This window comes from Aphis gossypii, chromosome 1, assembly GCF_020184175.1.
Source record: "Aphis gossypii isolate Hap1 chromosome 1, ASM2018417v2, whole genome shotgun sequence".
NCBI classification, from domain to species: domain Eukaryota; kingdom Metazoa; phylum Arthropoda; class Insecta; order Hemiptera; family Aphididae; genus Aphis; species Aphis gossypii.
The window spans coordinates 57,251,795-57,271,501 of NC_065530.1; the positions used below are offsets into that span (position 1 = coordinate 57,251,795).

General features: G+C 25.8%; 1 protein-coding gene across 4 annotated transcripts in view; it reads left to right on the plus strand.

Annotated features, from left to right (window-relative positions):
• The window catches only part of LOC114119612 (calcitonin gene-related peptide type 1 receptor-like), a 98,867-nt gene that overhangs the window by 63,368 nt on the left and 15,792 nt on the right, over positions 1-19,707 (plus strand). For all 4 annotated transcript variants that reach the window (XM_050207784.1, XM_050207761.1, XM_050207769.1 and 1 more), the window contains 2 exons: positions 53-144; positions 204-326. In XM_050207784.1, the coding sequence (XP_050063741.1) occupies positions 54-144; positions 204-326 (214 nt within the window). In that variant the 5' untranslated portion in view covers position 53. The remainder of the gene's footprint in view (positions 1-52; positions 145-203; positions 327-19,707) is intronic.

Consider the following 19,707-nt stretch of genomic DNA (forward strand, 5'->3'; position numbering starts at 1 on the left):
TTTGTATTATTAAAAAATATCTAATGTATTTTATTTTTTAATGATTTATCAGAATGTCGGACCCCGCCGCAGCCAGGGTGCACGATTCAAATACGTTGTTTCTGATTGAACTTCGACAAAAATGCTTAAAAAACGCAAAACCAGGTTAGAACATATTTTACATTTTTTTTAATGATTTTATTAACTCAATTTTAAATTTTCAGTAAACGTGACACAGAAATTCTGTCCAAGGTATTTCGATGGTTATGCATGCTGGGAAGAAACATTACCTAATGTTACTGCTTTTGCCCCATGCCCGAATTACGTGGTGGGATTTGATCCGTACAGTAAGCAAATTTTAAATTTTAATACTATCATTAATTGCAGCTATGCGTTATTTCAATTGCAATTTGCAATACGTATATATATACTAAACTAATATTACCAATTTATTTCTGGACGTCCCCCATTTTTTTCTAATTTAATTATATAAATAATAATATATTTATTTATTATACATGAGTGGAGAGCGATTATGTGACAAGCAACAGGAGCCAAATAAAATTATTGATTATTCAAAATATATAATATATATCACATATTATAAGCAGTATACTATACGCCCACTGCTAAGCATTTATAGCAAGTATTGTATTCACATAATCCGGATGGGATAACATGATTTCTAGTAGTTTGACTCGAGCTTTGTTCCGGTCATCATCACCATCGTCTTTTCTGTTCTGACCGCGTCGAATAATATATTATTATTACAAACACCGGTCACTAACCACCGGCGATATTCGATTATGGCATTGGATAAATATTTGACGTAAATATTATTATCACCTCATCAATAAGTTTCGGTTCGGTATCCACAAATTTTCCAGTAGTGGTTATCAAAATATGTCATATAAAAATATACACACCTAGGTGGACGCTGGTTTTTGTATAAAATTTCGAATTATACTTCATCTTATCTCTGGAAGAAACGTGTGAATACTTTGGATGGCCTTAAAAATTTTTCTTCAAAAATGAGGTTCAATATACTTCCGCTGTTTATTTCACTATATATAAAAAAAAATAAATAAATAAATAAAACAAATCTTGACTATTTTCCTCCGTAATTAAAATAAAAGATAACTAACTACTTATTTATTTGAATAAATTTAGTAATTACCTACCTTTTTTGGACAAAAATATTATTCTTTATACATTTATGGGTAGATCAACACAAATTTAAATTATCATATCCACCATATAGTAAAATATTATTTTTGTATAATAATTTATAACTTTACTAAACAATTTACGATAATATATAATATATATTAGTATATATATATATATATATATATATATATATTATATATATATATAAATATATAAACTAGCTGAACCCGTTCACTTCGTAGCCTGTTAAAAATCCTATACCTCTTATATGTCTCAAACTGTGTGTAAATTTGTTGGATTTCTGTATATCTGTTAGTGTGTCCTTTATGTATTCCTAACGGCTGGACCAATTGCGACAAAATTTGGTACAGAGATATATTAGACCTATATAGGCAGAAGATAGGCTTCTATATATATAGCATGATTGTTTCCATGGCAACAAACAAAGGACAGACAGACAGATTATTATTATTAAAACTAATAGCAACCATCTATAGACAAAAATGTCCATTGTAAATCTCAAAATGTCTGTCGATTTTATGCTCTTTTTATCCTTATAAAATGTGAATTTTGAAAAATCTTTTCTTAGTGCGTCTATACATAGTAGGAAGTACAATTACTGAAAATTGCAAATAAATCGGACCAGTAGTTTTGGCTGCACATTGATTCCACCCTTCATTTATAAATAAAGATATACATATATATGTATATATTATATTTTAATTCAAAGTAAATAATATTTGTATTATTATATTATTTTATACATATACTTAATACTATTTTTTAGGTTTTTGAAATAAATCTTCAATTTCAGAACTTTTTTTAACCTATAATACCCTTTATTTTCTTATTTTATCCTTGATGGTATGAAATTATATTCTTCTATTTCAATGTTATGTTCTTGTCTACCATTCCTATTTCTTTGGCTAGCTACTAGGACTAGATATTTTGTTTTATTATTGATAACGGGAAGGCTCACTTTTTTACCGCATTTATTAGTTAATTTAATAAATAAATATAAAATGTATATGTTTCTTGATTTTTCCCCTGTAAATTCAAAACTGGACCTTTTAAATAAAAGCTATGTCAATAGACTCTTTGACATCGAAAAGTTTTTACAGATTATTTTTATAATTTGGCTAACGAAAACCGGATATTGGTTTTTTTTTTTTTTACATTATTTAAACAGTTTCCATTGATTACAGATTTTATTACTATTACAATTAGTATAAATATGTTAAATAATAATGTTTAAAATTATCTTTAGAAAACATATATTAATTTTGAAATAATCAAATGTTTTTGAATCAAATTATAATGATTACGTTTAAAATATGCAATCATGCGATTTGCTTCCTTAATTCTAGTAATATTTTTTATATTAACATATCAAGACGAATACCAATCTCAAAATATTTACGTTGTAGTCGTTGAATCTGTCTCTGATTATAATTATGTTTGTATTATAAATTGAATTTAAAATAAAACAGAAATGAATAAAAATATTGATTTATTATAACACGGAAGATTCGGTTAATATAACTAATTATACATAAATGTATTAACTAATATTTCAAAACTATATTTAGATGACCTAAATTGTATCATATTTTAATGTAAACATCGGGCTACCAATCCGTAATTTAAAATGTTAATAAATAAATAAAATACGATGTCTATACGACTATACTACTCAATATAAAAACTACCTGTAAGACACTTGATTTTTCTCAATCTGATCAGATAAGACGATTTTTTATTCAGTAGATAATAATAAATTTTAGGAATACTGAGATTATAAAAATGAAAAATTTAACTTAACCTAGGAATTAATAAAAAAATGTTGAGTTAAATTATCAAAATAGAAAGTTTCCTTGCTAAAGCTCATTCTAAAAATCTAGAGCAAATGAATGTAGATACTTTAATTAATATAAATTTAAAAAAATAAAATGGAAAAATAATAATGATTAAAAATGTATTACCTATTAAATTATGTTCAATAATATAATAATAATAAGAAGAAGAAAATGTGTAAATCAACTCAATATTTTAACTACTTAATTTTTGTTCAAATTCCGCATAAAACGCTTTCCTGCTGAAGACTGCTCTAAAGAGTTGATCCTTTTAAAGAGCTCCATAATTATGTTTTACTTTATGTAAATAAAAATACGTGGAAAAGTATTTTTCTCCTGTTGTATATACTCTCTTCTTTTGATGAAAGGCTTGTACACAAATTCAAATTCAAATTCAAAAAACAGAAAATCTTGATAAAATAAGTTTCTAATTATTCTATAATTAATTAATTTTATATAATAAAATTACCATAACAAGTGGAAGTTATTAAAAACGAAAGTTTTTTTAAAAATAAAACAAAAATTAATTATTGGAATAATAACAAAACATATCTGTAGCTGAAAGTTACTTAAGTATTATTTTAGTCTTAAATGTGAAAAATGAAATTAATTCATAATATTAATATCAAGCATCGATAAATATTGGGGATCGAAATCATACATCTTTTCATTTTATGAAAATGCACTTATAAGTAGATCAACATTCATATAAAAACACTATCATAATTATATATTATTCACGACGTAAAGCAACGTGAATTTCGTGAATATAATAATATTAAAATACGACGAAAGCCGCAAATATAATCTCTATAGTAATAAAAAAATTGTGTGTGTTTCAATGAAACTTAGCAATGTTTATCATAATCATGGTTCTGAGATTTCCCAAATAAACAATCCTTCCTAGGGGATATACATCTCAAAGTTAATATCTTTATAATTTGACACTATAAAGAAAAGTAAGTACAAAAATTAATATTGTCTTACAAAAACGATCATTTTTATTTATTTACTTAGGGTTTTCATAGTTATGGAAAATAAACTGGTTAATATAATTATATAAAATTTAAAACCTATATTTTATATTGAAACGGTCACACTGTTATTGTGTTGATGCATCAAATTATGAACACCATTTGTATGGTACCACGTTATTGTACTATAATCTACTTAAGCTATAAATTATTAAAAATGTATGGATAGCGAGATCTCACCTCGTATATACAATCTTAGCAGGTGATTTGTGTGGAGAAAATATTATTGACTTGATGTACAATGTTTAAGACGGGACAATCGTACTCTCCGTGCCCGCTTAAGCAAGTGACTGCTGTGTTAGAGTACAAAGTCTGGAAGCAAACACCTACGACACTCTGGGTGGACCACACTTCGAGACTCGAGTGACTTTAAAAAGAATCTTTTTCTCGTTTTTATCCAACTTAGCTGCGGTTGGTTGATGTCGTCCTCCGATGAGATTTTGACGTACGCACGGCGTCTGGTTTTCTGACGGGTTTCATGCGAATAGGCAACCGCAATGATACGCGGACTTACGTGTGTTGTTAGTGATAAGACTGTTTGTTGATGACGTTAGTGATAAGCAACCATTATTGTATGGGATTATATGCCACCGGTGGGACACTGTCCAGTCGTTGTGGCACTACCGGGCTGTTAGAGTTCGACAATACGATTCACAGTTTTACGTATTGCTTGAGATACGAGTGATACGACCAGGGATTGCTTGCGTAAGTAAACAGACGTTAAACGAGTGGACAGCCGTCAATACTCAATTCATAGTTTTAAGTTCTACTTGTGGCACGATCGAATTGCTTCGGAACGTTTAAGGTCCACTATGAGCATTCAACTGAAACGTACTTCAGTCAGATGGTTTTTGGAACTCTTCGGTTTTCAAATCATATGAATGTCATAAGAGTTGAAGATGGAATAAATGCTCAAATAAAATGCGCCGGTATTTATGCAAAATATATCTCTTCTGGTATACATGTTATGATTGGTGCATTTTACCCGTGTGTTAACTACTTGAGAACTACAACAACAATACATATCTTCCTCATTATTGACTTAAGCCTCGCTCATTATACCATGTTTCTTTGTATCGTAGTATTGCTGGGTTTTCAGATATTTATTTTACTGTACTCCGTTACAATATTTAGTCAAAACAATCACAATGAATATTTTAAAAATATGACGTGTAGTTTGAATTTTATGATGTTTAAGCCTGGCATTATTTAATTTGTAATTAGTCATGTCTCACAGGATTAGCTAATAATATATTTATACATACACCTAACTATAATTTCATCGTGAATAAAGTAAATGAGAACACTGGCCGTCGCATTATTTTCTAGGAATGAAACGAATAACATTTCAGTGGGTAATCGTTTTGTACTTTGAGCGACCGCTGCTGTAGCTAGTCGACCAATAAAAACGTTATGGATCCATTCGCCATGCAATTTTTTATTTTTGGCCGCCTATATATTTTAATGGTCATGGTTATATAAATCTAGGGATAGAAAAAAGCTGTACCATATAATATAACCTTCATCGTAATAATAATAATATATTATGTCCGATAAGACGGGACGGAGAAATACGCGTACATTAAACCTTTCGTGGCAGCGTCGCCGTCGGGACGAGAGTACAATATATTATATTATAGGTACGTGTGATATTATATTATATTATATTATTATTATACTGAGACCGGACCTTAACTTTTATTGACGTTCAGTCAACGTAGCTACCCATTAAATGCGTATAAAGTCCAATATAATATTTTAGCGTCATCATAATAATATATTTAGTAGCATTTTACCATGATTTTACATCATAATAATACCAACTGTTTTATATTATACTAGGCGTTTAGAATTTTCAATGACATGTTTTAAGAACAACTTACCATGCCCTAGTGAGTGGAATCAGAAACCTACGTTAAATTTTGTTTGTAATACATTTGTAGAACTTTACATGAATTGTGTAATTCAATTGAAAATCCTAAAATACACAGCACAACATGCGTAAATAAAGGAATTGGTACTTAGTAGTATTGGGGAATCAAATAAGCAACAAAATATTTATTGAATTGAAACCAATGATTAAGTAATCTTATAAAATGTCCGTATTCGTAAAACATAAAATATTATGCATTACGTAAGCCTCAAAGTTTGTACAGAAAACACTCTAAAATGATATACGAGTGACAGTGACTACAGTGAAAATTCTTGAAATTCTAGCTATTGTCATGTTATGAAATTTTCAAACTTTTGAAATAAAAATTTCTACATTTTATAAGTAAGTAGTCTGATTAAGATAATATAAATCTAATTGTTCATAATAGTATATAAAACAATTCAAATGTCCATGTGCATATTAGAATTCGGAAAATCACATGAAAACTTTTAGGTAGTTTAAGTTAAAAGAACTAGATTTTCAGTTCTTAAATATGTGTTTAACGATCTGAAATATTCTTTTAAAATACAGAATCGACTAGAAATAAAACATACTTCATAGGCTTACAAACACCATTCTGTATGTAATATTATTATATTAGACCATCGTTAATTTACGATCGTGAGGATCTTTTCATAAAATTCAAAATGTTTGGTAGATAATTTGTTTATTTTACATAAAGGTTACATTCTGAGTGGGTTTATATTCTGTGCGTTATTAAATATTTCATGGTTTTAGAATTGTGTAGTGTGAGACTTTATTGGATCGAGAGTGTGACGTGTATAATGTCGTGTAGTGAATTTTTTAAATCTAGTTGGAATTTTGTCCTTCTTAGCCTACCTAAGTGAAACTGGAAATAATAAATCGCATATGTTTGAATATCGAATATCATCAAAATATAAATATTTAATACCTCGGCAACTCCAAAATACCTTCATGGGATGACATTCTGAAGCAATTTTCCGCTGTAATAAATATTTAAAGATACCGAAGTGAATTTCAATTCTGTTAAAATTACTAAAAATTAGTGCCGTTTTAGATTCCTGTGGCGTTAAACAAAATCGATATCCATATGGTTAATAACAGAATTTTAGTTATGAATGTTGTATCATAATAGCAATACATCATTATTGTCTACGTGATTATAATACCACTGTACTGAGGGCTATTGAGATATTTTCCAATTAAAATATATTAAGCTCTTCCGCGGTAGTTATCGGATGTACAGGTATCAGGCATGCCGTGCGAATACAAATTGATTGATTTCACATTTGAATAATAATAATGTTAGGTATTCAAAAAGTTAATAACAATTTGTTTGATGTGATAGATTATAACAATGTATCAAAGTCCATTAGTTAATGGATTATATTATTATGGTGGTTTAAAATACGAACGACGAACACAACTGATGTGATGCATAAATAGCTACAGGTATTTATGATAACGATAATATTTATAAATATCATTTGGTAATAACATTTTTCTATTATTTTTATTGAATAAATATAATAACAATTTATGACTAATTTTACTGCATTTACCAATACTTTTTTAACACAATAACATAAAAAAGTATATCGTATAGAAAATGTCTTTAAATATATACAGGCATATTTTGTAGGCAGACAATTTTGGAAAATAATAATTTTGGAGTTGAATTATTTTATGTCAATTAATTTTTTTCTATTTATAGATTTTCTGTTTTCTATTTCTAGGTAACGTAATATGATTAATTTTTTATCAATTATTATAATATCATGTTTAATTTATATGAGTTTTGAATTTAACATTTTTAAGCGTCTGAGTAAAATTTGGATTCTAAGTTTTAAAAGCTATAATAACTTACATAATTATTGTTTAAACATTATTTCATATATAACCACCTAATTAATTGTTTAATTATTATGGGAATAATTATTTCCTTAGTAATTCTAATTAATAGTTTATAAAAGTTTATTATGTAACTTATTGAGTTTATACAACTTTCACATATTATTGCTATATAATATAAATTGATTTAACAACACCAGCAATTTATTATATATTTTTAATTTGAATAGCTTAGAAACAATGTATAAGTTATAACGCATGTTATTTTTGAAAAATGTTTAATTTAAATTAAAATTTTTATTGAAAAATCATCAAAATTGTTTTGTCAAAAAAAAGCTATCAATTATAAATTTTAGCGATTATAATAACTGTAAATTTGTGAGCTTATCTAAGAAACATTTATTTTTAGGCCTACGTAAAATTTAATTATTTTAAATATAATAAATTATTATTAATGACAATATTTATTTTGTAGTTACTATTGACGAATATAAACTATAACCTTCTATTATACCATTAGGTTGGCTTATTGTCACTTGTTTGAAATATTATGTAAATTAATCTGGAATAAATAATATTATTCATATTTACAATAATTTATTTGCTTTTCATTATTCTGAATATGTATCAATTATAAATACATCATGTCTGTATTATATAATTTTAGTTTTTTCATAATATGCCAATAAATAACCATTGACTGTTCTTAGGAATTTTCCACCACTATGTATGTAAAAATCAAACAAATTGTTTTAAACTTTTCAAATGCAAACTTAATTAACACGATAACTTTGGCGTTGAGGACATGCAAATGCATTGTTCATATTATTGCAAATTTGATTTAATAAAGAGACAAAAGATCCCAGAATACTAATTTTAAATTTATACTTACTTACAAATAACTTAAATAACTATTTTCAAAAATATTTAAAACTTGTTGTTATTGTTAAATAAGAATAAGATTTCAAATTGTAAAAACAAAATGTATACAAGCAAAATAAATTTGTACATTCAATATAATATATATATATATATATATATTGACAGCTTACGCTTTTTAATATTGATCATAAAATTAACATGTTATTTAACATCGCAAATATTACATTGCAATGTTATCATCTAATTCCTTTTTATTTTAGACAGAAACTATAGAAAACGTTCTTATTGGTAGAACGCCAGAACAACTAAAATCACTAACATTTCTAGTATTTATCTTTTGAAAAACATAAAGAACGGTATTTCAGGATAACAATAAGCGATTTTTAATCTCAACGAACATAAACCACTTTTTTAATAAACGAATATATATACATCTATATATATATATATATGTGTGTGTGTGTGCGTGTATGTATATTATTTTCTTAATATCGTCTAAACGTTCGCCTGGACTAGATACAATAAGGTTTTTTGAAATACATTTACGTACACATACATCTATACTATATCTACATTTTTTTAAGTTTCGCAGGAGGAGACATTTTTTTTTCTTTAGTTCTTACCCGACTTTGTCGCTTACACAAATAATATAAGTAATATAATATACGATAGTAATATCAGACTTCGGTGAAATTCTTTACGTCATGCGCAAGAACCCAAATATTATAATAATATAATACATACCTATATATATATATATAATATCAAAATAAGCAGACTCATAAAATCGTTAAGTACCCACGATCAGTAGAAGAGGTGCCTCTCGATGTATATCGTATTAATCCAGAACGTTTCTGTATCTATAGCATATTATGTGCACATAGGTGTACTGAAAATATTTGCGATCTAAGCCACATGTACCATTGATTCTGAAGCGATTATATGGTTTGTCCTATGTAATACTTATTTTATATTGTAGATATCCACTACTACAGCTGCATTGTATTACCATCCACGGCTTAAGGACCGAGAGAGTCCTTTACATAAATCGTGAAGCATAGGATTATAAAATAATATATGATACATGTGCCCCTATTTAGTAATACAATACAACACCAGGCATACAAATATATGTAAATAGATGTATTATATTTAATGAAACTAACTATAAATAATTTTTAACAAACCATGACATTTTCATTTAATAACGACTTAATTTAATCAAACAAAAAAGTTAAGCGTGTCATGTATGTAAGAATATTGCTGATTGCCAAAAAATAAATTAAATTTTTCTATTATTAAAGACATTTTTAAACATCATAATATTATAGCTACTGATTTACTACATAATTATTTAGTAATTTATAGTTTCTAATTTTAAAATTCTATAACAATATTGGTATGTAAGTATTAAATTTGTATCTGTTGAAATATAATTATTCATAATATATTTTTTTCGCTATCGCGGTTCCTAAGTAACTATAATTTGACTATATTTATTGTTTTGTAACATTTGTAAGCTATTATTAATTTTGAGACTAATTAAATTAAATTTGTATTAAAAGAATACTATCGTTGCATGTATATTGCATATATTATGGCAATATGAAACCCAATAATATATTTGTTATTGCTTTTAAAGGAAATAAAAAAAAATTCACCGACCTTAAGTGTTATTTAAAAAAATCACCGTTAGACTTTAAAATAAAATTATTGATCGCACTTATAATATTTATGAAGTTATGCACTTGTTAACTTTTTTATGTAATCCATTGTCTACGTCGATAACTACCTATACTCGGGTAACTCATGTAAAAAAAAATAAGCATTGACAATATTCAAACCACGTGATGTGGAACAAAGATAAATAAATATTATCTTATTTTTTACATAAAACACTAGTTTAAGTAGTAAATACATATAATATTGTACCTTAAGTATTTAAATAAAAATATTCATATTTGAGATTGAGAATGCCTAGAAAAGTAAATAAAGTTATAACATTAAAAAAAAATTACCATAATTAATCATTTTTATAAATGTTTTAAATGATAATGACTTAAATTCATTTTCGAAATGACAAAATTAATGTCAAATAAGTTTGTTGTTAGACTTTATAAAATTGTAAAGTTATTGGTAATTACAGTATCATAGAAGTTATTTGTTCCTGAATGGACAATGAAGTTAAACAAAAATTAAATAAATAAAGAACATCGTAAATTTAAACAGCACATTAAATTAAACTTTTTTCAGAATTATTATATATAATAATAATTTTAATATTATACTAAGCGGCAGGTTCAGTCGTAAGAATAATAATTTTTAATTGTTTTATTTTTTTTTTTTTTATATATATATATATACATAACATTTCTACCAATTACATTTTATTGGTTTAATAATGAATTCTAATAAAAAAAACTTTCAACTTCATTAAATTAATATGAAAATTAGTAGTAATATATTCTATAAATAATTCAACATTTTTATTGCATTATGTTTAAAAATTAAATTAAATATTTTTATGCAATAAACAGTATGTACAATATTATACTATAATATATGTGAGATTTAAAACTAAATTAAAGTGTAGTCAAAGTAATTATTAAATTGATTATAAAGACAGAACGCAAATTTAACATGATGTATGTATTTAATAAATAACCAACATACTGTTAAACTGTTAATGTCATAAATTATTCTGCAATGTATTTTTTAACAAAATTATAAAAGAATAATTATTAACAATTATTTAAACAATATTAATAGTAACATCAAAACTCACCTTAAGTTATGTATCATTTTTTCGATCATTGTTCACACCATTTGTTAATGTTCACATGGACCATAAATAGAGTTTGCTTTTTTTTCTACCAGTTAAAAATTGTATTAAAACTTACTTAAGTTTAATAATTTAACTAAACTTAATTATAATAAATTGTGATCTGTGTGTTAAACATAAAAAACAATTTAAAGAAAACATCTAAGGTGCATCATTTTATTTTGCCTTTTTAGGGCTAATTCGACATTTCATTATATTTTTCGGTATTATTACTTATTTTGAGCTTTAGTTTGTTTTAGTGTTTTATTATTATTCGAAAAAAAAACGTTTTATGGTATTTTCGTTTTTCAATTTTAAATAAAATTGAAATCGAATATAAATGAAACATAAGTTTGTAGTACTTAAGATTAAAGCTGTTTTATTAAGGGTTGACTATGTCAGTTTATATATAGTAAACAGATTAACTATTATTAGAAATAAAGTTAAAGTGACATAATCATAATATAAATAATAAAAGTATATTAAAAACAGATGTTATATAGATAATAACTACATTTTATCATAATAATAACATTTTTTTCAACGATTTTATAGTTTATTATTTAAAGGATTTTTAGAGCTTTATTGCTTTATTCAAAATGCTTTTTCACTTTATTTTAAATGATTTTACTTTTTTAGTCCTTCAAAATCAGTACTCAATCACAAACAAACATTGATGAACACATTAAATAAGTGACTGTTTAGACAAGTATCGTACATTTATTTTAAATTATTATTCTTCCAGTTCGCTTTAACTGTTTCAATTTTCGTTTTATTTTTTTTTTTTTTTTTGAAAAAGCAAATTGAAAATAAATTTATATTAAAATTATATCTATGGATTTATTTTTCAGGTAAAACCCTGTTAATTAACCATTATAGCATTTTGAATTATATACAATTCTAACGGCTTTATATATATCTTATTTCTTTGTGCCCCTTTTTAACTTCATTAGTATATTTATTATACTATAGTAAAAGGTCGTAAGTTAACGTGTTTAGTAAAATTGTATTGGTAGACTAAAATAAATTTATAATTCCGATCAGGAATGTGCTTACACATGAGGAAAATCACTTCAACCTACATGCTAATCAGGTATATACGACAACGTGAATTTATCTCTTTTGACATCATTTATTTAATCACCAAGTCCTTTTTAATTATATTGACCTTTTTTCGATACGATTCCCACAAGTTAAAATACAATATAATTATCTCTCTTGTTACTTCCCTCAATACCTACGGTAAAATAAATAAAAATAGTCTAATAATAATAAGTTACTGAAATTGATTTATACGTTTAGTATTTATTGTAAATTATAAATTACACACTGTATTTGATATGTTATTTATTAGTATAATGAAGTTACTTCATACTTTTTTATCATTATAATTACATATTATGTAATGACCAGGTATTGTATTACAATAATTATTCGATATGAAAAATACATATTTTTTTGTAATTTACATAACCCAAATATTCCGTGCGTTGTATACAACGACCGATCAGTATTTACGATGACAAATTTTTCAACTTACATAACATAATACAAAACTTAACTTACATTACATAAACATAATATTACTTACGCTAAACTAATACTACATGTAATGATTTAGAAATTGGGGTTGGTGTATACTGCAATAGAAAAATATCTTTATTTAAGATGCTAGATGTCCCATTTTTCAATCAATTGTTTAATTGTAAAATCTACTGTTTTTTTAAAAAAAAATACCACACCAATCATTATAATATACATAGTATATCATATAAAATATTAGAAATGTAGCACACTAAAAAAACGCTTACATCAAACCTGTTAAAAAGAAACTAGTTTATAGAAAAGGTTTTAACCTCATTAAGTATTTATTGAAAAACAAATATTTTATTGAACTGCACTGTAATTAACAACTTATTAATCAGAGTTAAGTGATTGCCTATTTCTTTAGAAAATGAGTAAATGTATCAAATATTCGTGATATATTTGTATTAATATAAGTGACGTTTAAATTTAAAGGTATTTTTTTTAATAAATAACATGATTAAAATGTATTATACTTAATTACAGTTTTTTTTTCTTTTAATGCGATTTAATATCAAAATTGATAGGTAGTTGTTTTAAGGAAATATCTTTTTTTTTATTATTATTATTATTATTGCAGTTCTCAAGTAAGCGGGTTCTAAATATTTCCAATTTTGATTTTAAAGCTCATTTTATTACAAGTACATATAGTATTTTATTTTAACTCACGTATTCAGAAGTTTTAAGCTATTATGCTTCGGGCAGCATAAAATTATACTCAGCAAAACATACAACGGATGAATTGTTTCGCTCATTTTCACATCGCACAAAGACTAAGTCTAACCGTTGTTACCGCTGGCTCTGTCCCAGAACTACGGCAGGTTATCGGAAACAGTCTTGTTGAGCTATTTACAACCTATTTGCAATCTAGACTGAAACTTCCATCGGAGTGCCATAATAAGACATCTTATTTATTGAAATGTTTAGCGTTTAACTTCGTAGTCTTCTCAGCGGACCGGTGAAATCGAAGTTCACATCACATTGTTCGGTAAAAGCTGTATTTGGTTCCAAAGAAACATCCCGTACCGATGGTTAGGCGGGTGATGATAGGATCTCAAATTCTGCAGCAATTGAAATCATCACTACTGTGTTAACTGTTTACCCTAATAATATAATATCCCATGTGTAAACTTGCATAGTTTTCCAAGACAATTATTATAGGTGACAGGCAATATTCAGGTGGTTAAGTCGAAACCTATTGTACCAATGTGACCAAATCTCGACTTCATCTCCATCAGACATTTTGCGCATTGCATTGCATTGGCCTCATCGTTGAACTATTTAAATGTTTTTGGACTGACCCATTTGGCAATTTGGTTGAATCCACTGAATTATCCACAGCAAGTAACACCCAGATCTTTAATATTCTGTATGATTACATGTATTATAGGTACCTACGTAAATATAACATTTTTATGATATTTCATTAACTACTTTCAGAATAGAGTAAATTATCAGATTTTGCATTCTTTGTGATAATAATTCTGATATAATACCTACACAAATATTATGTATTTCAACACTATTATACCTATATAGTATATACCTATCTATAATTGAAAATTGCAACAATAGAATTTTATAATTTTGTATCAAGAATAAATATTTTTTTGAAAAAATAGTGCTAAAAAATTAAAAGCAAGATTAAAACAATGTAAATTATTCAAAAAGAAGTATTAATGTATTTAAGAAATGTCAAGAATTAAATCCAGTTATTTTATAAAAGGCCATTTTTAAAATATTATCGTCTGGAATACTTTTAACAACATTTTCACTGCTATATAAGCTGCTAATAGTTGACTACCTAGGAGGGCCTCCTTGATGGAAGAAATTCGTGGCATTATTTTTTTTCTCATTTTATTTACCTGCCAAAAAGTTTACAAACACGGAATGACTGATGCATAAAATATAATATAATATAATTTATCCTATAAGGGTTACGTATATTTACTGTTTATAAAATATACTTAGTTATAAATATAGGTAATATTGGCATTCCTTATGTAAGCCTTAAACTATTTCTAACTTCTGACTATCAATTTTTTTTTTTTTTGATTTATTAAAATATGAAATACTCCTCTAATCTTTCAATCTCATACAAACATAAAATACGTGTAGTTACTATGACGAAGAAAAAGTGACCTAACAATGAAACAAAATTGATCTGCTCAAATTTTGGTACCCCCATTAAAAAAAAAACTCAAATGACGCTATTGCATTAACATCGACCATATATAACTCACTTTTTTGTAGTTGTCCGGGTTTTTGAAGTTCAAAATTTAGCAACCTTAATATTTATGTAAATTTAAAATCACACATATTTTATCAAAAGTTCTGTGTAGGTATATAGATATACGTATCTACATTAAATGTAAATAATTACAACATATTATGTATACGTTATATTATATACTCCGTATTCTTCCATACAAATTTTAACATTGCCATTAATACTATAGCTATTATTGTGACTGTTTCTGTTGTAATAACAATAATATACTGAATACTCATACACATTCCATCAGCGTTTGTGCTTGTTGATAAATGTTTAGCTTAATTTCGATAAACGATTGCGTTTGGAATAAAAATGCATTGCAGATGATATATTATAATATTGACTCAGCCGATTCAGGATGAATATTTCGTAATGATCTCAACAAGTCCCAACCGTTTGTTGCTCTGTATTATCTTCCATGGTATAGTATACAACATATACATTATATATGCGTTATTTATTATATATAGGGGTAGATAACCCCCTTGTGTACGATTCGCGATTTTCAATTTTTGTACACACGTCACGTTGTCTCGCACGTATCTCTGAAAATTCATCTCGGTACGATTTGTTAATAAATTACCTATCGTGTAGTACACGATTCTGCTTATTCTCGCGAATCGCCAAGGAACTTAAAAATAATACATTTATAACCGTATACGTTATTCAGACGTGTCACGTCAAAAAGGGCAAATAGTGTGTGTATACAAAATTAACATATTAATGTACATGACGTGTACTTGTACGTCTGTTCATTGATCGCAGGAAAACACCAAATTTTGATAGTGAATGCACCGTATACATAATACATAAAAAATATAAATATAAATATAATATATTGTCGAATCATTTTGTTTTACACTACAGTAGTGACTTGGTTATTTTTAATTTTATAAAGCAAAATCATTTTTTGGAAATTAGGTTTTATTAAATTATATAAAAATAACATGTGCAATGGGTTTTAGAACCATTTTCTCCCGATAACAAACTTAATAATTTAAAATATAGTAATAATAAAAAATACATAAACATACGTAATATAGCAATATTCTTACATCGTTGTATCACAACCACATAATAAAATATTTAAATTAATTTTCTTATATTCACATTCCTATAGAGTAATTTACTCAATTCGTATGTACACTTTTTACTCTACGTTTTTATAAAAAAAATCAAATTTTCAACCTAATTATGTAAGTATTTTTTTAAATTTATAAATAAAGATAATCTTTTTTTTTACCACAATAAAAAATATAAATTTAAGCAAATAATTATCGAAAAAGAACAAATATTTACTATTCTGAATATTTCAATGAATTTACATCGTTCAAAACCTAATAAACCATTTAAATGTTAAAAAATTAAATAAAAATATTCAATATTTGTATGTTAAAATTGTACGTAAAATATTATTGTCTTGTGTTGTTACTTTATTCATAGTTTCCATTAAATAAGAATAATCATTATTTTTTGCTGTTATTTAAAAAAAAAGTCTTTACATTATAAATATGTGCATTCAAATAATAAATGAAGTGTATTGCATTGTATATCTTTATCCAATATCTGAATAAATGAAATACGGTTACTTGGTATTATTTATTAAATATTTTTCCCAAAAATGTACCCTCCTGTAAGCAAAAACGCCATTAAAATATGATTTATTGACACACCACGAACAAACGTATTTAATTTTAAATAATATTATTGAATCTGTTGCCTGGTTAATCTACCTATAGAGTGTCTCGTTTTATATTTTGACAAAATGTTGTCATTTTTATATTATTATTGCACTTTTAGACAATCAATATTATATAATATACGTATATTTACGTGTACCTATATTATGTTATTTACAACGATAAAACAACAAGCGCCCGGGTTTGAAGAATTCACTGTCGTCGCATAGAATACAGTTTTCAATAGTAATTTTTTAATTCTTTGAATAAATATACCTTTTAGGTTCAAGTGTATATTATTATAACACTCTTTAAATTCTAAGAATTATTTCCTTTTTTCTTTTTCATGTAAAAGTAGTCATAATCATAAATTAATTACAAATTTTATTTTCATTTCACTTTATATAATATTAAATGTTTATTTTTTTATACCTATATATTCATTTACATCAAAAGCGTTATTATATTTAAATCATTACCGTACAATAACTTACTGTCGTTTAAAATATGTTTACTTGAAAATCACATATTCGTACAAAGGGTTTAAACTGAAAATGTTTTTGATATCGTGATTGCAGATACTCAGAATTTGTCTACATTTGATTTAATAATGACACACTTAAAATAATAATACCTTATTTGGTTTTAAGTGTCTCGTATTATAAGATATTTTAACATGTAAGTGTATCGATCAAAAACACAATATTTTATAAAAAAAATATTGACCAGTTAAATGATATCGACGTAATAATTAGTATCATGTAACACAATATAATTTTATAAAATATTGGTGTGAGGATATTGATTTTTATTCACGATCAGTTAAAAACTTAAAAAATATATATTTTATCATAATAACTGATCTTGTGGTTTACGCGATAAACCACTTTACGGCTTTCGGTCGAGTTCAATAAAATATTATAAGCAGTACTTATTAAGCACACAGACACAGGTAGTCACGTATTTACGAAGAGAAAGAGGCGATGTATCTATCACGGGGACAGAAGCAGATAAGATTACCAAATTTTCGATGCTCTTAACACTGTACAAATACAAATTTAATTTTATGTCACACAGTGTTATTAATTCGCAGCAACGTGCAAACAAATAATTATTTCGAAATTCTAATAGAACTGGAATCTCTGCGAATACACCCGATTATTATTCTAATCCCTTTATCAAATAATAGTCGAGACTATTATGTTGCTATTATATTATAGTGGCCTGTAAGGTTGGGTTCGCACTTCATTGTTGATTCAAAAATTAAAAATTACAACTCCGTAATCTGCAACGAAACGATAATGATTATTTGTTATGCATGCGATAAATCATATTGTGTTTTAATTCATATTATACGTAACCTAACTGTGTTAAACCAGTAATACCGATTTATAAAATATTATAAAGATAAAAAATGTTTGATTGATTAAAATTTATGTACAGATGTATTTTTTATTCATAAAGTTTGAAAGTTACATCAATTCACTACGAATTAATAAAATGCAGATTTATTTCCTCAAATTAGCTACAACACAAAACAATTATTATGTTTAATTATTAACTATGCACATTATGTATATTTATATAATGCTTTGCAGTATAGTAAGTCTAAAAAGGTGTCAGGTGTGTATATAAATCGTAATGATTTTACTTATACTTACGTAATTATGTTCATGTTTCAATTCATCGTGAACGTGTTGTAATAAATTGGAATGATATGACTTTTTTTATTACTTTAATAATTTTGTAAGAAATACGAATTTCGATTACAATAGCTTATTATTATAGTAGTAAACGCAATAATTATTGTTAGACATATAAAAATAACACGTTAATGGATTATAAATCATAATGTACCTATAATAAAACTCGATAATAAAAAATATAAATATGATATTTTATAACCAACAATTTTAGCAAATGATTTCTGTAACTCGTCTTTACAATGTCTACAATAAAGTTATATGCAATTAAAACTGTATAATATATTATTACATTTACACAATATACTATTTGAAGATTTGAAGATTCTGAAATGGACAGAATTTCGTTCCAGCGTGTTCGCAGTTTCACATACATTCGTAACATTCGCCTGTAATAGTGTTATAAAGATCATAAAACAGTATATAGTAATAAATATATTATGTATATATTAATTATTTTACCACCATCAATTTACTAAATTTTGCACTATATAATATATATAAATATATATTGATGTAACATCAATCAACATGTTACATAATATTATTATAGCAACGAGATGTGTAATACTCGAACAATATTGTTAAACGTCCGAACGTACCACAAAAGCGTATTATTATAATCTCGTCGAAAACTCTCATCGACATCACATATTTTATTACTATTACTATTAAATAAATATTATAATATTAAATATATTATATATATATATATATATATATATATATATATATATATATACATAGGTATATATTATGTGTATTTGGATTTATAGCGGTGATATTATCGTTTATAATATAATGTTATATATACAGGAGCACGCGTTATTGTAAAACGTATACAGATCATAAAAGAATAGTTATCAGATCGAATGTTCATACATTTTTATAAAATATCGCGTGTATAATAATATAATGGCCACTAAAACGGAAGCTCCGTGAATATACGCGACACCATAAA